General features: G+C 34.2%; 1 protein-coding gene across 1 annotated transcript in view; it reads left to right on the top strand.

Annotated features, from left to right (window-relative positions):
- LOC129945171 (uncharacterized) overlaps positions 1 to 23,807 on the top strand; it is a 59,881-nt gene extending 36,074 nt beyond the window's left edge. Inside the window, exons 3-4 of the mRNA XM_056054830.1 lie at positions 7,386 to 7,493; positions 22,540 to 23,807. Of these exons, the coding sequence (XP_055910805.1) occupies positions 7,386 to 7,493; positions 22,540 to 23,673 (1,242 nt within the window). The 3' untranslated portion in view covers positions 23,674 to 23,807. The remainder of the gene's footprint in view (positions 1 to 7,385; positions 7,494 to 22,539) is intronic.
- The last annotated feature ends 262 nt before the right edge of the window (positions 23,808 to 24,069 follow it).

The following is a 24,069-nucleotide window of genomic DNA, read 5'->3' as shown; positions in this document are numbered from 1 at the left end:
TATTTTTAACTAGTTTTCGCATGTTAAGTTGTAGGAGAGTATTAAACAAGGTAAAGCCTAGCTCCTGGCAAAAGACACACTGTATACGACTTCGTATATGTATGCAATCCATATATTATGCGAGGCATATGTATGTTAAAAAGCAAGGAAGTGAACGCAATCCACTTTTTATTGCGGTCATTTATCAAAAAGGAATCATGAAATAATAACAGATGAATGAATAACATGCGTATGACATTATACTTCGTAATTATTCATCCTCCTTAGGCAATTTGAGTTTATTTAAAATGCCATATTTTTTAACAAGATTCCAAATCCCAATCCGAATTCAAAGTGAAAAAATTTATATTAATATAATTTTCTCACTTTATAAAAGATGACTTTCCTTTTTAGTTAAGATAACAAACATTGTGGTGGTGACTAAGTGATGCAGAATTACTCATACTGAAATCACTTGTACTGAAGGCCTTTAAATAAATTTTACCACCAGTTTTCTTAAGAAATTTGTTTGTAAAAAAATGTTACCCTTAAAATGATTTCGCAACATTTATAGTCAAAGAAGTAAGGGGCGATAGTGATGTTTAAACATAAAATCCTAGATGGGGATTAGGGCGTATACTTGTTTTTATTTTTAAAATAAGTTCTAAATAGCTAATGCGAGAAAAATGGTCATGATCAATTCAGTCAAAGCCAAGGGGTACTTTTAAGTATTCTTATCCTTATTAAAAAGTACTACGTGTCTGCATTTTAAATTATAAATATGAAAGATCACTATTCTACAATATTATCCCCGGATCTATAGATGCAATGATGGTAACACCTTTTATTAAAAATTTTTACAAATTTTACCTGAAACATTTCTTCATTTGCTTAACCGCTGTGTTTAATCAATCACACTGTCGAAAATAAAGAAAAGAAAAACATAACCATGTACCATGTACCATCCATCCAAAAAAATTCTTGGACGAAACTTTTGGTGAGTTTTGGTGTAGCCTCATCATTATGCGATTTTATACCACTGGGTATTTTTTGTGAAGTCGCTTGTCTACGCGGATAAAACTGAGACGATTGATGCTTTGAAAAAGATTGTTCGGCGAGTTATTGCTGACATACGGATCCGATTGCAGAAAAAAAAATTATTCAAAATTGGGACTCGACTGTATTGGGCCAGTCGCGTCAGCTACTCACCCAATAACATCTTTTGAACATAATGGCAAACCCTTATCTTTGCAATAAAACTAAGTTCTTAGCCATAACATTAAATTATATGCATCTTATTAACTCCTTGATGTTTCAAAATCCCTAGAATCTAAACTTGTGTACGTATGTTTGGGATACTATTTTTCGTCGTCTATATCTCAAAAACTTAAAGAGCCATTGAGTATTAACTTTAAATATATTTTGTTTTACAGATAATAAGTCGAAAGATGTAGAAAATCATTTTAAAATCATTAAGTTTATGGTTTTTTACAAAAGTAATTTAAAAAAGAGGCTTAAAAGCGACCGACACTGCTAACTTCTTATCCCGTCTGTCAATTTGTCTCGCTTAAAGGGTTTGTAGATTTTCGAGTTTTGTTAAAAAAGTTGTGTGTTTAATTGTTCTTAAAAATTTAAAAATTACCAACAATATTTTGCATATGATGAAATAGTTTGATTGTAAAATCTATTTTTGTTAACGCGATTTTTAGTCGAAATCAAATTTTTACCAATATTAATAGAATAATTTCTTAAAAGTTTTTATATCTTAAATTATTTAGAAGTCAATCACATCATTTATTCAAGAGACATCAACCGCACTTCAGCTTTTATCAATATTGCGTACTATTATTTATATGTTATAATTTTTATGAAAAAGCTGACTGTTGGATTTTTATACATTTTACAACATTTTCTATAAACAAATTATTTTGAAGTCAATACTTTTAATTTTTAAAAAGAAATTCGAGTCGAAAGTAAATTTTTAATAAGTTTTAGTATTTTTTTTGTGGGTTTTTATTTTTTGTAAAAAAGTGTCAATTCGATTTTTTTTCAAAATTTTTCAAAACGTTGTTATTTTTGCCAATTATTTTGGAGATAAAATCATTTTTTGTTAGTAAAATATTCGAGGAGAATATTTTTTTTTCAGTTTTTCTTATTTATAAAAATAAAATCTATAGTTAGATTTAATTTATAAAAAAGAACCTGTTTTTCGATTGTTTTCTAAAAATATACTTGTTCGGTATTGAGTCATAATATAAAATAATAAAAATTATGTTCCAAGAAACTGAAAAATGTTTGGAAAATTGAAAAAATAAAGATAAATAAATGTCTACTTTAAATAGTTTCACTTTACAAATGATGTTGCTACCATTTGAAAAATTATTTAAAAAAAAGGCAATGAACAACATTATTTATATATATAAAAACCTGCAAAAATACATTTAAAATCAAGCTAACATTGACTTCCAGCTCTAATATCTTGAAAACAAATAAGAGCATCAACTTAAAAACTATTTGATTGTTGTTAGCATTTATTTAATTTTTGTGGAAAATTCTATTGTTATTTTTTTACAAAAATAAAAGCGTGCTAGAAACAACTAAGAACTCGTAAAAGTTGGTTTTCGACTATTGTACCTTAATAAAAACAAATTATTGACGTCAAACTCTCTTCATTTTATAAAAAAAAGTATTATAATTTTGTAAAGTTATTACCAATTGGGGGAAAAATAAAAACCTGAAACATACAAATTTTTAAAAGTACTGGTACCCTACTATGCAACTCTATTTTTTAATGAAATTGTTCGAATTCGAAATATTGGTACTATTTATCTTTTTGACTACTTTCGATCGAACGAGAATCAAATAGTTCTAGAAGTGCCAACTATATTCTTATGAACTTTCGAATAAACGAGAAACTACGTAACTCGAAAGTAGAATTCAAAACAAGGAAAAATCGAAAATAATCACTCTACAACAAATGTGTTTGCGAGGGGAGTTTTTTTTCAAGGTGTACTTCAAATGTTGAATATAAGTTCCACCCCAATTACACCTGGAATTCGTGATTTTTTCAAAAACAGCGTTTGGACTTTTGTTTCTCTTCCTCATTCATTTCATGTCGGATGATATTGTGTTACGGAGCGTTCAATATATTCTCGGTATCGTTATGAAGGAAAATGCGAATTCAATTTAAATTGTTTTTATTTTTCAATATAATCTCCCCTAACATCAATGCATTTGTTACATCTTGAGATAAGCTTTTTTAAACCCTCAAAAAAATAAGTTTCCTCTTTCCCTTCAAAATACCCATTTATTGCCGACTTGAGTTTTTCATCATCCGAAAATCTTTTTCCACGAAGACATTTTTTCAAATCCGGAAACAGGAAGTAATCACTAGGGGCAAGGTCTGGACTATAGGGTGGATGTTAAATTTCTTCAAAACCACAATCTCGCACAGCAGCCTTGGAAACTCACGCCGTGTGAACAGGAGCGTTGTCATGAAGCAGCAACACACCCGCTGCGAGTTTACCCCGTCTTTTCTTTTTAATTTCCTTTCGCAAATTATGCAAAGTGGAAGCGTAGGATTTGGCGTTGATGGTTTCACCTTTTTTTTTGTACTCAATGAGTAAGATTCCCTTTGAGTGGCCATGAGCTTCCCGGTAGACGGAGTGACTTTGAACTTCTTCGGGTGGTCTGTTCCTTTTTTATGCCACTGCATGGACTCTTGTTTGCTTTCAGGGTCATAGTGGTGAACCCATGTTTCGTCCCCAGTAACAATCCGATGCATAACACCGTCCGCGTTCTCACTACACATCTCCAAAAGCTCTCTACAGCATGCGATTCTCACTTTTTTTTGAGGCGCTGTGAGCATTCATGGCACCCACCTTGCACTGACCTTTGAAAGGTTAAGATGGTCATGAAGGATGGTGTAAATGGTACCCGTCGAAAGCTTGGTGATCTTTTCCATCATTTTCACCTTTATTCGGGCATCCTCGAGAACAAGTTTTTCGACTTCTTTGATGCTTTCTCCCGTACAAGCACTAGCCGGGCGCCGGAGCGGGTGCCGTCTTCAATGCTCTCTCTGCCTCTCTTGAACTCACTTGACCGCTTTTGCACAGTTGATAATGAAGGTGCGGAACCCTGGTAAACTGTCGCCATTTCTTCATGAATAGTTTTTTGACTTTTTCCTTGCTTAGTGAGAAATTTAATTACAGCGCGATGCTCAATTTTCACCATCATCGTCTCAGTTGCCATTATGATTCTGTTTAAATAGAGATTTAACGGTAAATAATAATCACATTTATATGAAATTTTACATGAATGCACTAAAATAATAGTATTACTTGATAAATAAGTCAATTTATATATACAACCACAGCTTCACCCCGATACCGAGAATATATTGAACGCCTCTTAAGTAAGAACATAAATCCTTCTTTAGAAAATCGATAGTTCTTATCAAAACCAAAACAAAAATATATATTTTTCATTAAGAATGCGTCCAAATATTCTACCATATACATACATATATGTATATGTATGTACAAACCTTTTCTCACTCATCTCCATTATGTTGGAATCATTTCTTATTCTTCTGCGTTCAATTTGCTCGTACTGTTCTTCATGTCCTTAAAAATTAAACCAAATTCCAACGGTGTCCATTTTTGTAATAATTATTCTTGCCCAAAAATTTGATGTTTTATTTTTGTTTTGTTTTTAAAACCGTCAAACACCTCCATACACTTTCGAAAGTAAAGAATTTTTTGAAAACAAGTTGGTATAACAAGCGTACGATTCTACTTTTATACGTAGTACGATTTGAAAGTAGAATCGGAAATATGTTTGGAATAGAATCAAAAGTATAATTGAGATACATAGTAGGGCTCCTGAACTTTACAATTTTAGTAAAATATCTTGAGAATAAAAGAAGATACTGACTTCTAAGTTGTTTCATGCCATACAGATATATGTAGGCTTTAAATTTTGTAATATTTAATCACAGTGTTTTTTTTTTAAAACAAACATATTGATTCAACTCCTCAACAACTTACTTAATTACTTTTACATTTTTCCTCCAAATCTTGCATAGTGACGCTGATTCCTCCTCGACTGTCCTGCCCCATATGCTTCTGGGTCGTCCAGCAATTTTTCCTATGTTAGCAGATTTCACTGCATAGCTTAACCTTCAATGTAGTCGTTACCTTCTCGAAACGTATGTCAAACCATTGCCAATTGCACCTTCGTATATTATAGTCTATAGGTTTCTGACCTGTCATTCTATAAAAAAGCTTATGGGATATTCGGTTTGGGCAGAAAATCTTTAGAATGTTGCGACGACATCAATTCACGGAGGTATGCAAGCTTCCCTGTAATGGAAGAATGCACCTTCCAGGTGCTGCACAAATTCGACATTTGTGTGAAACAGTCAGCTTTGATCTTAAGCTGATAGGAGTATTCCTCCAAATTTTTGACAGCATACCAAACACCACTTTTGCTTTACCGATGCGACAGATGACGTCTTATTCCGTTTCGCCTTCGATGAAGACGATACTTTGATTGGAAGCTGCCTACTTTCTCCACCGGTTGTGAGGAAATATTTATTAGAGAGGATGGTCGGGATCCGAAGGTGATAATTTGTATTTTGCCACAATAGATTTTTAGGCTTCTCTCTCCACACTTGTTGTCACTTAATGGAGATCCATGTTTTTATGAGAGAGTAAGCAAACATCGTCCGTGCAATCCAAATGCTTTAAATAGGATGTAAAAGTCCATGGGATCCCTCCGCTACCTGACAAAGCTGCACGCAATACATCGCTTATAAGCAAAACAATATTAGCGACAGAATACAGGCCTGTCTGACTCCGCTTCGTATTTCATAATCATCTGACAACCTTTCATGCATCGTGCAGAACGTGATACTTGGATCCATAAAACAGTTTAAACTTAAGTTCAAGATTGCATATCTACTCTTTCAATAGTTTTTCTGAATAATAAAATTAACTCGTTAGAAAAAATACCATTTCAAAATGTTTAGCGGTTAAAAATTAGAAGTTATCAGAGAAGTTATTGGGTGTCGCAACAGTCCGTTTGAGAACTAGGGCCTAGTGACTGACACTCTCAACCATTCCTGTGTGCGAGCATTGTTTAAGCCGAATCCGAACGGCAAATTTGAGAAAGCATATTTCATGACAAGAATTACTCTTGGAGAATTTGTCAATTCCTCGCAAGAGGCAGTACCCGTGAAAAAAAACTTTAGGTGGCATAGGCAAGGATCGAACCCAAGACCTCTCGCATGACAGTCCATCACACTAACCAACGAGTATGACCATACTTTTTCTTAAAATGCGGGTGGACTAAAAGCCCACAGCACTTTAGGCTGTTTTTTCCAAGCTAAAATATGTAAACTCTACAATTTTTTGGTTCAAAATAAAGTTACAGTCCAGTAGCAAGTGCTTTTTTTGAAATTATGGAATGAAATTAATTTCACAAAAATGAGACCCTAATTTTCTAATCCTACCGTAGCTGCCAAGATGAAAATGCACCTCGTCATAAGAGATGATTTCGAGAGTAAAACGTCTGAAGAGAATGCAAACATTCATACAAATTTGGTTGGTATTGAGGAGAGCAAGTCCTGGACAGGAGGCTGAATGGTTCCATACACTTCGTCCAATCTATCGAAATATTTCCAAGTTGTCGCATCTTTTCCAGTTTCCTTATTTCTGTTTTTTTGTTTTTTGGAAGGTTATCATAATATTTAAGAACTTTTGATGGATTTGTTTTTTGTTGTAATTAAAATCTGGAACCACACATTTTATCTCCTCTAGAGCTTTTCTCCACAATACTGATTTTGTTTTTCTGCCGGCAATTAATATTTTAATCTTTTTTCTATAAATAGTTTAATTTATGATAAGATTCATCAAATTTATTAATTTATAAACAATTTAGAATTTGTTAAAATACTTTTCATTGTCTTTTTGCGCACTTTTTGCTTCAAATCGCGTCGGCATCAGCAACTATTAAGAAAATTCTTGATGCTTTTTTATATATTTGCGCATCAGTTTATCCAACTTTGAAATAATGAAAAATTGACATTTAAAGTGATGCCAATTATTTGTATTTATGCACGTGCTACAGAGATGATAGCAAATCATATCTGCAGTGATGCGTTTGTGAATTTACACAAGTTTCCAAATGTTTTCAAATTTAAAACGATTCATTTTGTTTCGCGGAGACATGCTATTGACTGTCTGTTGTTTTCAAGTGGGTTAGTGTCAAAATAACTTAAGATTTAAAATGAAGCCACTGTTAATTTTTGTATTTATAACCAGAAATGTATTTTATAAAATATATAAACCAATTTTACTAATTCATATCTAAAATAAAATATTTTTGTTTGTAATTCGTTTCAGATCCGGCCGCATTGTTTCGGCTTAAGATTAATCATAATATTGGTTTACATTTTACATTTTGAATGTTCCCAAGCTGAGGAAGAATTACAAGAATATGCTCCAAAATATGTAAGTAAAATAAGGTTATATAACTAATTTCTCGTATATTACATCAACATACAATAATTTTGACTTAAACAAAAAATGGTTACAACACATTTTATAAAAAAAAAACTATTTAATACGATAAATCTATTTTTACTGATCTTAATTTTAAAGAGTGCAATTAAACTAAACCAAAGCAGTTTATGTTTGTCAATTATAAGTTTTATAAAATGAACAATTCTTAATGCGAAATTGTAGGTTAAATTTAATTTAAAACAATAAAGCTTTTATCAAATTACAATTGACCAATATTTCGTTCTGTCCACAATAAATCTAAACTCTAAACCCAACCTACATACTACTCGTAAATACATATGTTCGCGTAAATGAATATTCTTTTTGTGAAGCTAATTAATGAACAAAAAATCTAAAATGCGTTTTAATCGCAAACGAAATATTCATCACGATTCTATCGACCTGTCTGTCGTTCAAACTACGGATTTACGTTCATTTGTCTTTTGCTTTGGAGAACGCCAAGCCGCTGCTCAAGCCGCTGGCCGTCTAAGTTGCCACCATAGGTACCCACCGATATCTTCAAACATACGTATGCAGTCAAAAAATTCAAAGTGCTTGATGGCTATTAGCTTTGAATAATTGTCGCTTGTCAGGTGCACGTTTCGGCACCAGAGACTTGACCGATCGGTATGAGCGGCGAAAATTGATTTATTCGATATTGATAAGCCGATTAATTAAAATAGATTGTGCGAGGGCTTGGATTTCGAGTCGATTCGGATCTATGTCGATCAATTGGATTGTTCGTTCTGTTTGTTGTTTTTATTTCTGTTTCTGTTTCTTGGATCAGTTAACTCCGATAAATGATTCTTTCTATGAGCTGTTAATTAACAAGAACTGAACCACTGTATGGTTTGCTATGATCTGGTCACCGACCAAAAAGCTTGACATGTTACAGCAGCCAACAATATAGTGACTCATTAAATGCAACAATAGTAATCGAAATCTTGATCTCCCAAGGTTGCAAGCATGTGTAAGTATATCAAAGAGCTTAATCTACAGACAATACTCGTGGATACTATCTACAGCACGGCCACACCATGCACCGCCTTGATCGTGCTTTGCTTTAGCACATAATCAAAGATTTATTGATTGAGAAAATTTTGAAAATGCGTTTTTCTGGGTAGGTCCATATATGTAGCTAAATTGCCCCCGGCCCAATTGCATCCACTGCCTGTCCACCGCCCACCGCCCACCACTATCATGAGTTGTACTTGTATAAAAGTGTGTAAATTTTGGCCCAGAATTGTGTTGTTCTGCATCACGCAGCAAATAATTTATAACAATTTCTAAGTAGTCACAGTCTCTTGAGGTTTCAAAAAACAAAAAAAAAAACACATCAGAATTGAATAGGAATGATAATTTGACGATTTGTTGCGTACGAGTTTTTGAGTCAAGTCAAATACATAATAGATAGAACTTACTTGCATAAAGAACAAGAATAAATCAAGAGATTTGGAAATAATAGCCGGGATTTGAGGAGCTAGAACAAGCGTGTTCGGCTTGCTAATATATCAATATAAATTCTATCGATATGGCAGAGTTGGAATATAAATCATATTGCACTCAATAAACGTGCACTGAGTTGCTGTTGAACATAATTGTAGGCGCCAACAAATTAAAATATGTACAACTTTTTAATTGACATGTATGTTGGTATGTACGATACGACGATTAGAGAGGGAAGGTGTTCTGCGTTATACTTATTATTTTACTTTAAGATCCCTTCGTATGCATAAAGATAGCTTATTGTGTAATATGTCCATACAAATTATTAATATCATGGGAAATATGGAAATTTTCAAAAATCTTATGTTAATATTTTTCAAAACAGTATTGAAATGTCTGAAATTTGGTTACGCAACAACAATGGCTTGAAAAGTTTTGAATTTATATTAATTCTTATATTTTAAAGGTGGGTTTATACATCTATGGTCCCTTATATTTAGTAAAAGTATATCGGACTATGTGGCTGATAAGTTCGTGATCTTGGTCATTGCTGTGATATTTTATTGAAGGAGCAGAATAATTGAATCGTGTCTCACACATATACTTTATGGAAATGTATGAACTTGTAACGACCAGAACTTGTTCTAATGCAATTTATAGAAATTAGAAGACTAAAACGGTAAGCCCCTCAATACTGTCAGTAAGGCAAAAAGAGTCTTTAAAATTACTTATTTCATTGTTTTGTTTTTCATTTGTCTAACGACCAAAATTATTATGTAGGGTATACATAATTATTGCACAAGCCCACAAAGCTTTTGATGCCGCAAAAATGAATGTTGTTTCTATAAGTACAAGTTACCCAATTTTAAACAGTAGACCTGCTTTTTTGATCATACGTGTAATTTTGTAGACACTGCTACGTCAGAAAAGAACTAATTTATAGTGTTTTTTAAACTTTTAACTGATTCACTAGTCATCAAGATTTCTGATGAAATGATCTGAGACTTTTCCTCAAAAGAAATTAAGGTAACTTCTGGTGTTCCAGAAGGCGGTCATATGTGTCCTTTATTATTCCTATTATTCTTAGGTTTCCATCATTCTTATAATTTGAAATGACTATTATTTGGGACACAGACTATTGAGTTTAGAAGAAAAATTTATAGTGTCACTGTCATGTTTATTCGTAATGTTTTGACTTCAAGTACTGATTATGAGAGTTTCCTTAACTGCGTGCCTCTATTGTTTTGAAGAGGTGTTCTTAAACGCTTGCAAAACGAATGAGTAAGTATTTCTATGTTTCCTACTCTACAGGTCTCTTTCCGAGCGGATGGAAAACAGCATTTGAACAGCCTGTTCCTAAAAAGGCGAATCATCCTCCCCCTCCAACTTTCGCCCAATAGAACTCACGTCCCTTCTTTCCAAGGTCATGGAAACGCTGATTAATTATCTGCTTAGGAAATATCTTGAAGAACGAAAGCTTCTAAATGACTGGCAGTATGGGTTTCGTAGCAATAGCTCTACTGGTGATCTCATAGTTTATCTCACCGAACAGTGGAACAAATCTTTACATAGTTTGGGAGAAACTAAGATTATCGCTCTTGATATTTTAAAGGCATTTGATAGAGTTTGGCAATAAGCTCTCTTATCGAAAATTCTTGCTTTTGTAATTGATGAATCCCTTCTTCATTGGATTATAAAATACCTTTCTAACCGTTCAATATAAGTTGTATTGGATTGTTTCAAATTCATTAAATAAGCGCTCTTGTTCCACAGGGCTCCGTTTTGTCTCCGACTCTCTTCCTCATATTCATAAACGATCTCTTGTCTGCCACTTTTAATCCATTAAACTGTTTTGCTGATGACAGTACCCTCAGCTTTTCATATTCTTTTCTAGATTCACATCCTTGTCCTTCGGATGTGGAACTTCAACGGTAGCGTATGATAAGCTCATTAAATTCTGATCTCGGCAGCATTGTACAATGGGGAATCTAAAACCGTGTAGAATTTAATGCTTCAAAAACTCAATGATGTCTCCTGTCGTTAAAGCGTAAGCCATTCCCGGCGTTTGCATCCAAGAAACTAATCAACTTTCAGTACTCGGTATTGACATCACAGATCACCTCTTATAGGTGCTTAGGATTTCTCCGACGGTGCAAAAAATTGCTTACCATTTCTGATCTGGCTGTTATAACTATTTTGTTTGAAAATGATAGGCAACTGGAACACCGCCGCAATGTTTCATTCCTTTCGCCAGTTGCATTCCCCCCTCAAACAATTCAGCCTTAATACTCGTACTTCTAGGAATGCACGTCAGTTAAACCTTGAGCTTAATTTCGGACGCATTGTCAAATATAGAGATTCTTTTTTAAACGCACATCGAGAATGTCGAATGCTTTACCCAATTCTGTTTTTTCCTATCATTTTGATGTTCAAAACTTTAAGACCAATGTACATCGGTATCTTATCTGTTATCCTACACTATTTTCCTTAAGCTCGCGCTGTGTTTAAACTTTAAACATGTAAAGGGTATTAATAACCCCTTACGGCCCGTTACTTACAAAGAAAAAGCATCAAAATCACTTTATCAATTAAAGTTATCAACTTTTTTAAAAAGTAGTATTCTTGGTTTTCCTTATCCACATATAGTCCCATCTTCAGTTTTTCGTTTAAATGTTTCTAGCAATTCATAACATTTTTTGAAAAATCCTCAAAACGTTTCACCTATTTTATAAAGTGCTTTAAAAGAAACACCGACAATTTATGCCTATAATTTTCTTCACAAAAAAAATAGTCACAAACGTTTTAAAAGTAATTGCTTCTTCTGATAACGAACCAATTTTTCAACTTAGGCTTTTAAACCAAGTTTTTGCAATTTATTGAAAAAATATCAGAATAACGTTAAGGGTGTATATTTTTTTTAAATTTGTACACGCATCAGAATTTCACTCTATAACTAATATTGTTCGAACTCTTAAACTCTGAAAATAAACGATTGTTCCTTTTCCTAAGCTTAATAGAATCGAAAGAAGACACATATGTACATATTAATGAGAATTTCTACTAAAAATAAGAAAAACTTGTATTCTTTTCCAAAATTATCATAAAATTAGTTGTTACAAACTAAGAGATATCAAGAACCGAACATCAATTTTTACCAAAACTACTGAATATGGAAAACCAATATTTTCTGTGATATAATAAAAAGTTTGAAGACAATATTTTTAATTTTTAAAAAGCTTTTTTTTTTTTTTATAATTTGCAGGCACTCAAGGGGTTATTAGTACCCTTTATATGTTTATATTTAAACACAGTGCGAGCATTAGGAAAATAGGGAAGGATTACAAAGGAGATACCGGTGCACATTGGTCTTAAAGTTCTGAACATCAAAATGGGAGGGAAAAACAGAGTTGGCTAAAGCATTCCACATTCTCGATGTGCGATTTAAGAAAGAATCTCTGTACTTGACAGTACGCCCGAAATTGAGCTCAAGGGTAAACTGATGAGCATTCCTGGAAGTGCGAGTATTACGGCTGAATCGTTTAAGGGGTGGAATGCAACTGGCTAGTTCAACAGAACATTGTTTGTAAAAATATCGATAAAACAACGAAAGGCATGAAACATTGCGGCGGTGTTCTAGCGATGTAAATGTTTCAATTATAGTTCTATCGCCTTTCATTTTTAAAGCCCTTTTTTGTATTCTATCCAAGAGATTTAAACTTGTTTTGGGGGCACCTGCCCAGATATGCGAATTATATTCAAGCTTTGGGCGGATGAAGGCTTTGTAAATTACAGCCAGATCAGAAGGGGTGAAAAATTTCTTGCACCGTCGGAGAAGTCCTAAGCACCTGGCAGCATTTTTGGCAATATCAAATATATGATCGTTCCATAAAAGGTGATCTGTGATACACATACCAAGTACTGACAGTTGATTAGTTTCTTGGATGCAAGTGCCACTCATAGATAGTGGCATCGGGGGTATGTTACGCTTTAACGACAGGAGACAGCATTGAGTTTTCGAAGCATTAAATTCTACACGGTTTTTGATTCCCCATTGTACAACGCTGTCAAGATCAGAATTTAATGAGCTTATCATACGCTGCCGTTGAAGTTCCACATCCGAAGGACAAGGATGTGAATCTATAAACGAGTATGAGAAGCTGAGGGTACTGTCGTCGGCGAAACAGGTTAATGGATTAGAAGTGGCAGACATAAGATCATTTATGAATATATGAGTCGACAAACAATTTTTACCAACTTTTGTTAAATTTTCTTTTAAGGTTTTATTTTTTGTAAAAAAAACGGTCAATTCGATTTTTCTCAAAATGTTTCTAAACGTTGAAAACAATATTTCTTAAAAAAAAATATAAGTTTGAAGCCATAATCTCAAGTTTTTAAAAAGTAATTTGAGTCGAAATTCACTTTTTATCAACTTTGAGTAAGGTATTTTTAGGTTTTCATTTTTTATAAAAAAAATTGTCAATTTGTTTTTTTTTTTTCAAAATTGTACCATAATAATGTTAAAAACGTAATTCTTCGTTGCACAAAATTATTTTGGAGATAAAACCATTTTTTTTCGTAAAATTTCCAGGTGACAAATTTTTTTTTCAGTTTTTTTAATTTAAAAAAAAATCGTTAATTGGATTTTTTCCAAAAATATACTGGTTTGGTATCACGTTACAATATATAATATAAAATTTAATTCAAGTCTCTGGCGTCATTGGTTCGTGAGAGACGCACGATTTTTATATAGATTTTATATAGATATTTCGATTCTACCTTGAAAAGTACAGAAATGTCAACATTTTCAATTCGACAAATCGGACCCATTAAAATACATAACTTATTATGGGAAGTTAATAAATCTTTAGCCTACACTGATAGTTATTTGTGTCGTCTTTTCAAGATATTTAAGAATTTCGGGTTGTAAGTGTTTAAGAATAATGTTAAATGTTATAGAAATCAGGCCATCGATTTTATGTCATAACAAAACGTATTAAATTATTAAAGAAATGTTATGACATTAGCCCCAAATGAATTTACGCCACTTTTGTTACAAGTATTGAGCCCAAGACCTTAGCATGAAAGACCAACGCACTACCCATCACTCCATGGGTACTGCTTTTTCTTCATCAATAATAAAATTATAAACAAATTATAAAATAAAGTGCACGACTGGATCGCACAAACTTACGTCTGTATCCAAAGACTCTGTTTACCAATATAACTTATATTTTAAAATTTTAAAAATTAAAAGTTTACCAATCAAATAAGTTTGTCTTAAAAAATATAAATGTCATTTCATTTATCAAAACAGCCTTGACTTATTAAATTTTTTTTCGAAAACCTTTAGCCCATTTCGTTTTTATTTTAAAAAAAGTCAATTTTAGTTAAAAAAATAACAGGTTTTAAATTTAGATTTTTTTTTAAATATAAGGCTGAAATTCGATCACTGTCAAGCAAAGTTGTTAAAACAGTTTTTTTTTTCATTTGAAAGTCTGACATTTACGAAGATGGATCGCTTAACTATCACACAACCCATACAAATTGTTAAAACCTAATGCAAAAATGGTGATTCTGACACAGCCACATATCATGCTTTAAGAGGAGATAATGGTTTACCATAGTCGTCCAACTACGCAAGAAATTGGCAAAACTGTGAAGAAATTTTAAGAGACTGGATTGGTTACAGATGTCGTAAACAATTTAAAACAAAAAAAATGTAAATAGAATGTTTAAGAAAATTCAATAAAAATATATCGATTCGTTTTTGACAACTACTGTTTTGGGGACTACTATTATTTTTAGTTTTGGGGTGTAGGGGTGACACAAACAGACAGACAGACAGACGGAATCGGTACGGACCCACTTCGACCATCGTAATGGCGTGTTTGATCAAAATCTCGAATTCCAAATTTTATACGAATGCAATATTTGCCATACGCTGGCTAAAAGTCGCAAGTAGAAATAAATAAACCGTTTTGAAAATGGAGAAGTTAATAATATAGGGTCCCCATCTAACTTTTTTTCCAACCCGTGCTTATTTCGTCAATGGTACACTTAGCTCATGTCTGATTTGACAAATAATTAGTTTTATCCTTCCGCTGAACGAATATGGTTGTGTACACGCTTGAACAACGCTGAGAACAACGCTTACTGAAGATGCCGATTTTGCCAAAAAAAAATCATCTTTTCAGATGAAGCTCAAAAATACTTAATATAATTATTAAAGAATATAATGATAATAGACTGACCACTTTTACAAATACAGAAATAAATAATTTAGGCGGTGGAACCAGAGTCTAGTGACTTACAACTATCAACCATTTCTGTGTTCGAGTAGTTTCAAAGATGGAGGTGAATTACAGTCCTCTGAAACGTCCAACCTTGACGAGAAACGTTTTAACTTGAGTGTTTTTGCTAATTGACGTTGCTGACTAAAAGAAAAAATTCACGTTCGTTAATAAAGATGATTTTTCACCAAAATCGTTATCAATTGTCAGTTTCCGTAGGCTACCAACTGCGAAGAGATAATAAAGCGTATGATTGTTTGCAACCTTCAATTGCTGAATCCATCAAAATTCAGAATTCTAATGAGGCTAGGTCGTGAAATGTTGATATGCTGAGATCGATATGGTGCTTTGACGTTCGTGATTTGAGCATCACACATGTATCGGTTACAACAGGCATATTCCCCTCCGCTGTACCCCGAACGGGAACTATAAAAGTTGTTCATTAGTATGACTGTGGTCTCACAAATGTTTGCAATAACTTGCATAAAACATGAGGGTTCATTTTGACCAAAACTTCACTGTTTGGGCTACTGAGTACTCTTTTTGAAATAAATAGCTGTCAATGTTAAAATTGAAGCCTCTACATGGCTCACCCTATTATATGGGGGTTTTAAATTGGCGCGGGTAGATTTTGGCGCCCCGTGGCTGCGATTTTGTTTTGGTGACATCTGTCAGATCTTGTGTTCATTATTCGGTTGTGTATGCCAAATTATCATGGCGATTTACAAGTTTGAAAAGCACGTTCAAATGATAAAACTTTCTTATCAAAATTAGTGTTCGTACACGCAAACGTTGCGCGCATTGCTCCCATTTTACGGTTCACGTGGTGGAACTTCACCATCGACTCTTAACGTTTAGGGGGCAAATTTGAGATGACCGGTTCAGTAAACCATCAGCCGACCTGTACGTTCAAGGAACGCAAGATCGGCCGAGAACATCATCCGGTCCGTAAGAGTGTATGGCAGAACCCGAGAGCAGTCTATTCCTCGCCGTGCACAAAAATTCGGCCTTTCGCAAACTTCAACTTAACGAATTTTAGGTCAGGACTCAGGCTTACACCCATACAAGATCCAATTGACCAAGGAACTCTAAGTTCATAACCATAGATGACACCGTTTGTTGGATTACTGGGCATTGAATCGCTTGGTAGAGGAGTTGAGAAGATTTGCAAATAGGAAATCCATTAAGAATTCATAACAATATAAACGACTTTACTTGAAAGCTATAGAAGGTTTTGAAAATGGTTGAACCATCAAACCAAACAAGTTTGAATCTAAAAGTAACAATCATACAAAATCGAAAATCTCTTTATTAATTCTAAAAATAGATATTACTTTCAAAATTCTTTCAACCGTGCTTCGCCGCCAAGCTCATGAAACCACACCCGACCGATGTCCGAATTCGAAAATCACGCATTTTTAAAGTTATCGTTGACCGATTTATATTTGAAAGACATGTCCAAGCTCATAGTCACAGCATCATTTTGAGTCGTTTATGCAATATCCTGCAGAGCTATGTTGCCATACATTTTTCACGCATCTGAGCGAATCAATATCGTTCAAGATAGATTCGCAACGGGATTTTTGATAGATCGTTTCTCTGATAAGCAAAACAAAACAAGATTAACTGCCGTTCATCGCAATGGTAATGGTTCGTATATCGACCATAAATAAGTTCAAAGTTTTTTTTTCTGAATCTTGAATCTATATTTGAAAAAAAGTATAACTCATAAGCTTGAGTTAAGTACTCGTGGAAGGTAAGAGTTTAAAAATAAAAATGGGAGCATTTTTTCCCGACTTTGTCTCTAGAAGTTAATAAATCTATGTTAGATCACAGTTCAGTTGATATTTTGGCAAGCCCAGCACTGTGCCCACACCTACGTGCTCCGAGTACGTGCAACATGTCGGTCGGTGTGGTACGTTCATGATGGGAGTTGGGAGTCGTGTGCAGTTTACTCGCATGTTATTAACGAAAGGTGACGGAAAATTTGATTTTTTCTTTTAGCTTATCCATGGAACTCGTTCTAAATCGGTTCAATGATATTATGGGTCGTCATAGTCGTCGTTGTCGTAGTCGTCGACGATCTTGCTCTGTTACCATGTCGTTTGGTTTATGGCAAAAACTAAAACCATGCAGTCAGGTTGACGTCCGTGCGTCGCAGTCATACAAAAGCCATTTTCGTTTTGGGCCTGCAGCAGGAGTCGAACGAATTATCTGAAGCATTTGCGTGTACGCACCGAGAAGTTCCTTTCACTCAATAGCGATAACGCCTTATTTTTTCCACAAAATTTAGAATGCATAAAAGATAATGTCGTGTTAGCAATATGTAACCCCATACTCCTAACCACAGAAACGACTATAAGACTGAATTAAGATGGAGATAAGCAGCATGGGGTTTTACATGTAATTTGAATCTCTGGGTATTTTTACATGAAAGGCTGAATTTAATTTGGTAGCTTTACGCTCAGGGAACAATCGACAGGTTAGTTTTTTTGTTATTTTTGTTTTATTTAGTTGTTTGTTTTGTTTTATATTTTAACGTACTCGTAACTCGTAACAACAACTAAGCTTTTATGGGCATTATGTTTGGCTTTTTCGGTGACCCTCAACATGAAAGCGAAATCACACAAGTTGCTTGAATTAAATTAAGAGCTGCATTGGATATGTAGCTACGAGTGTATATGCGATGACAAATGTGTCGGCTATTTTGAAAGTGATGTTAATTGTATATAACTGTTGATGCGGTGTAACCGCTTTTAAATCAATCAATGAACATAAGTTGACAGGACAGCGGGTTATTCTCCCAGGGTTCAAAACAAGCACCAACAACTTTTTAGTATCACATGTTATGTGGTTACCTAATTTTGTAGGTTTAGTAGCTCCCTGTAAGAAGTCGCTTAAGGCTTTTTAAAATCTTCTTTCCGGAAAACCCAGAACCAACAAATTACGGAATTTCAAAGTTGAGCTTAACTGATCTAACTGTTCCAAATATATTTTAATGCTTGCTAAACTTAAAGTGGCGCTACACTCCGGGGTGGATCTGGACCTTAGCCAACATGCGTCTCCAGCCAGCTCGGTCCCTAGCTAAAGCTTTCTCCACTTTCGCACGCCAAGTTGTTTGAAGTCTTCACCCACCTGCAAGCACCACCTGAGTGGCAGTCTTCCTCTACTGCGCCGTCTTCGTGATTGGATTCGAAGACCTTCGGGCTGAAGCGTTGATGTCCATTCGCTCCACATGACCTGTCCATCAAAGTTGTTGGACTTTAATTCCGTTAATCATGTCAGTGTCGCTGTACAGCCTATACAGGTCATCGTTACATATTCTTCTCCATTCCTCAAGAATTTTTCTCTCGAAGACGCTCTCATCTTTCTTTGACAGGGTCCAGGCGTCAGCGCCATAAATGAGAACCCGGATGATGAGTGTCTTATAGATGATGATTTTAGATGCTCGAGAGAGGACTTTACTTCTCAATTGCCTTCTAAGTTCAAAGAAGGAGAGATTTGCAAAAGTTATTCTTCGTTCGATTTCATCACCAGTGTCGTTGTCTGAGTTTATAGCGATGCCTAGGTAGACAAAGTCCTCAACTACCTCAAAGACGTTTTGTACAACGCAGTATTTTTTATTATGAGATTTCCATTAAGTAATTTTTAATTTCGAACACCTCGCTATTTGAAGTTTTGAAATCGTTTAAATTCACTACAAGAATTGGAAACATTTTCCAATCACAGCTGGCAGAACTAAATCACTTTTGGATCTTCTTGTTTTCTCGACCGGCAATAATGAAACTGTTGATAAATTTAAGATGTTGGAATAATTCATATGGTTCGTCGATTCCTCACAGATGTTTTTTAAGGCATTCTACAAACCACATTTGTATCAAGTCTCAGGTCTTAACGCTTTCAAAGTTCATTTACGACGTCATTTCAAACCGGTAAATCATCAGAAATGCCGTATCTTCGCTAGCTGGGTTAGTAAAATGCATACGAAATGATTTAGATTTGCATCCCTAAATTAGTGGTCGGCAAAATTAAGTTTTTCTTATTCACAAACAAAACACTAAATATTATAAATGATTAAGATAAAGTTTTGAAAAAACTTTTTCATAGTTTTGAAAAATGAACTCAATTTTTAGTGCTGATTTTGATTAATTTGTTCTCTATTTGCTCTCAAGTTAACAGAATTGCTTGGACAACAGATAAGTTACAAAAACAACTTACTTTTAAAACGCTCTTCCTTTTGAAAACCGTTTTAGCATAATTGGTCAAGCGTGTCTTTTAGATTTTTGTAAGACAGGTCAAACATAATATTACGATGGTAGAGTAGTCGAAAAAAATGGGTCCCGCGATTCCGCTCGTCTGTCCTGCCTGTCTGTCCACGCTCATACAATTTTTTTTTCCCAAAAAACGAAAATTTAAATTTTCTCAAAAAACCCATAGATTTTTTTAATTTTCCAAATTCAATAATTTTTTTTAATGAGCTCTTTTATTGCCTTAACAATATTTATCAAAAATTGAATTTTTTTGCTTGGATTTTTAAAAAATAGGATTTTTTTGTTTCAAAATTCTATATATCAAAAACGGTTCAACTATTTTTACAAAATTCAAATGTAGAGCGTATGTTAACACCTGCATACCAAAAATGTTTTTAGAGCAAAATAAATAATTAATTTTTAAAAAACCTCTCTAACGATTTTCGAAAAAAAAATTGAAAAATCAAGGGTTTTTTGATTTATAAAATGGCATTTAAATTTTTGAAGAAAAACTTATTTTTCAGGTAAAATTTTGAATCTTAAATTATTTATTTTTAAATTATTTTACTTGTATCGAATGTAACCCCCTCCCATCTCACTCTGCATGAGCCCGAAAGAGCGCATTATTTTGACAAAATTTTAATTACATTCCCATCTTTTATCCGAATTAATGCATTTGGTACGTACGAGTATTTATGTTTTATAACTAAAGCTATTATAAATACCAACGATGGCCGTGTAGCGCCACTGCCACTTGGTTCTGGGATCTTTTCTGAGTCCCTAAATGTAGCCAAATTTTTTAGGCTTCCTGACTTTGCTGGCGTTTTTCAGGCTGAACTGCTGGCAATAAGGGCGGCATGTAAGATACTTAAACAAAAACTAAACCAAAACCGAAATGCGGCTATCTTTACAGACATTCAGGCAGCTGTCAAAGCCATTTACTTGGCCATATCTTCATCTAAATTGGTCCAGCAATGTCGCGATGAGCTTGCGAGCCTGAATACTAACCTCGGTGTCACCGTGATCTGGGTTCCGGGACATAGTGGTATCGTGGGAAATGAACGGGCTGACGAGCTAGCCAGGCAAGAATCGGCCCTTCATAGCTCACTTGCGGAAATGGTTAACATTCCTATTGGTGCTTTGAAGGGTAAAATCTTTTCTATCTACCAAACTGAATCAAACCGAAGGTGGAGCAATTTACCCAACTCCATTATATCTAGGAAGATATGGCCCACCTATAATAAAACCCGTACAAACGATCTTCTATGCAGGCCAAGACAAGATATAGCCGGGATTGTTGCGGTTTGTAGCGGACATTGGCCTATAGGTGTTCATGAAGAGAAGTTGGGTATCTCTTACAACACCTTTTGCCGTAGCTGTAGTGACCAAAGAGAAAGTGAAACGATAATCCATTTCCTCTGCAAATGTCCTGCTTTGGCAAAGCAATGCGACAAAATGGCTCTAATATAATCGCTATGAAGCTTCTCTATAAATCTATCCCTTTCAATTAAAGGTCAAACGAGTTTTTGGTATCAAAACGGCGCACTATAGCTTTAACGAAAAAAATAAACTGAACGTAATAGCTCCATGTTTGCGCTGATAACTTGTATTAAAGAAGGAAAGTGATTGGATTGTAGTAAGTACATTCTACCTACCAATAACATTCCTTCATTATCATCATAAACATGTCTTTATCTATCTATCTGCATAAAACTGTACAGGGCAATGAACTATTCTTTATCCGTTTTAGACACCTACCTAATTACACAACCAATTATGCGATTGCTTAACAATTTAAACATACATATTCTGCTTCTTTCTCATCTTCAGATAATTTATTTTTCATCCTGGTTCTTCTAATATGAAATTAAAATAAAGCTGTAAAAAGAAAATAGCTTTGAACGAAGTAGTTGAATACACATACAATTGTTTTCGTTGAGTATGCTTAAGAGTATTTTTCATTTCTGGGATGAGTTGTGTCTTGGGATTGAACTAGCTTACCGACAAAAAATGTTGTGTATTCGATAAGTTCATTCAAATACACAAACCATTTCCCTTAACATAATATTTTCAGAGTATTTCATATTTTTATTTTAATAAAAAATTAAGTTTCTTCAATAAAATAAAAATTAATATTTAATAAAATGCATTTCGCATAGTCTACGAAAAATTCTCTTTGTTTTGACACCTTATTTGTTGAAATTAGTTCCGTATGAAAGCCGAAAAAGGGAGACATGCAAACGAAATAATATATATATGTATGATGATGATTTCTATTCAATCAATAAACAACTGCATGACAAAAATATATGAACAACGCTTAAGACTTAAGATTTTGCCAAAAAAAATCATCTTTTAAGATGAAACCCATTTTGATCTTGACGGGTATGGCACTATTTCGTTTAAGCAGGACGGCGAAATGTGCCACACAGCCGAAGCTACACTCAACGTTTTTATAGAATTTACAAAAAAAAGGTATTAAGCGGACCCTGTACATAAACTGACTATTGAAGAAAAAGAATATAAATTTGGGAAACCATCAAGGATTTTATTGAAAAAAGTTACTTCTTAAATTTAGATAGCCTCAAAAATCTCAAAAATATTACGTTGTACATTTATTAAGCCAATTAAAAATAGCCACATCCATTGGTTCCAGGAAGTTAACCTTTCCGACTAGTAATATCTTGAGTGATGAGGTCCAATTCCACATTTCGATTCCTCATTGCAGTTTTCTAATATGAACTATTTTTGACTTTTGTCTATTCTGTGTTACTTCATTTATCCTTTAAAAATCGTTTACTTAAAAAAGTCCTAGTATTTAATACATCCACTTAGGGCAACTTGTGAATAAAGAATTGTCAATCCATGTCCATTTTCAAATCGCTATTTTACTCTACTCTTAGTTTTGTTCTATTGAAAACTTAATTTCTCGAAAGTTACAGGTCTTATAAAAATCGAAAATTTAACTTTTAAACTTAATAGTTCTTTTGTTTTTCTCTTTTATTTCAGGATCATCCAGGCTATGCATTCAGCTATGGCGTAAAAGACTTGCACACTGGTGATGTTAAGTCACAATGGGAGTCACGGGAAGGTGATACGATCAAGGGTCACTATAGTGTTCTCGAGCCTGATGGATCAATTCGAACGGTTGACTATACAGCCGATTCTAAGAATGGATTCAATGCCGTCGTTAAGACAGTTGGAGCAAATTCTCATCCCATCACTGATTCCCCTCATTCGGAATTGGGAAATAACGACGACTCATCACAGTCTAAGATCAATCATTACAGTAAAGATCAAGAACACATAGTCTTGAGTTCTGATTTGAGCCCAGGTAAAAAGCCCTTAGAAGATCTAACACACTCCCATCCCAAAGTGCCTAGTTTGATTGAATTACGTCCTCAAGCACGAATAAAACAGATACCAATGGAAATGGTTATGCAAGGAATGAATGACAACCCGAAGAGCCCCAGGGAGGAATATCATACGAATATGGAAAGTGAATATGGATTCCAACCCAAGGCAGTGCCATATGATATTGATGAGACCGAATGGAAGGCAATTGCAACTGCCGATTCAATACCACATCAATACTACCAAAAGCAGACTTATCTCAATGACAATCTCCAAATCGAAGAACAACTCCCACATCTGCAGAAACCAAAGAAACGCCCTGAACTACTTCATCCCAATAAGAAACCTCAAACCGAGGTTCTTCATACGAACTTTATATCTTCGAAGCCAGTAGCTCTGCGAAATCACCACGCAGAGTATCTCAAAAATAATTATAATAATGGTGGAGGAGGAGGTGGTGGTGGTGTTTTAAAGAAAGGAGTCTACACAACACCCGGACTGAAAAACTACTCGACATTCCCCAAACAATATAACAGTAAACAACATCATAGACCTCAAAATGATTATGCCAATTATTTCCAACGCAAGCCGAAAAATTTCCGAAATCGAAAACCTTCATCCGAAGTTGAAGGCCCCGTAGTTTTTCCGTCACCGTCGAGTGAAGACGAACAAACGGCCGCATCAGCTCGATTGGTGCAGTCAATGATCAAGAAGGACAATAAGAAGTATATGGCGCCGATGTACGCTAGACATAACACCGATGCATTTAAGCGAGGATTATTCCTTTAAGACTTCTTTTTTTCAATTTCCGACTTTCTTCCATTTTTTTGTACAATGTCGAGGGAATTTCTGTACTATTGCATCTTTTTATTTATTTTTATTTTATAAGTTGTTTGATTAATTTTATTAAATTATAGATTGGATAGTTTCGGTTTTATTTTCATGATCTCTGACAAAAAAATATGTAACATTTCTTCTAAGATTGACAATATGAAAGGACACATCATCACCTGATGTCTTAAGGTTGACACGACCGACGAGACGTGTGCAGAAGAAAAACTTAAAAAAAATACTTATTTTCGTGATCGCGTGACTAACCTTAACAGCTCCACAGACCACAGCTATGGCTAAATCTTAGAACTGCAATTAAAATCATAGAACACCTTAAAAGTATCTTTAAAAATC

Source organism: Eupeodes corollae, chromosome 2, assembly GCF_945859685.1.
Source record: "Eupeodes corollae chromosome 2, idEupCoro1.1, whole genome shotgun sequence".
Taxonomy (NCBI): domain Eukaryota; kingdom Metazoa; phylum Arthropoda; class Insecta; order Diptera; family Syrphidae; genus Eupeodes; species Eupeodes corollae.
This window is presented reverse-complemented; position numbering and strand designations above follow the sequence as displayed.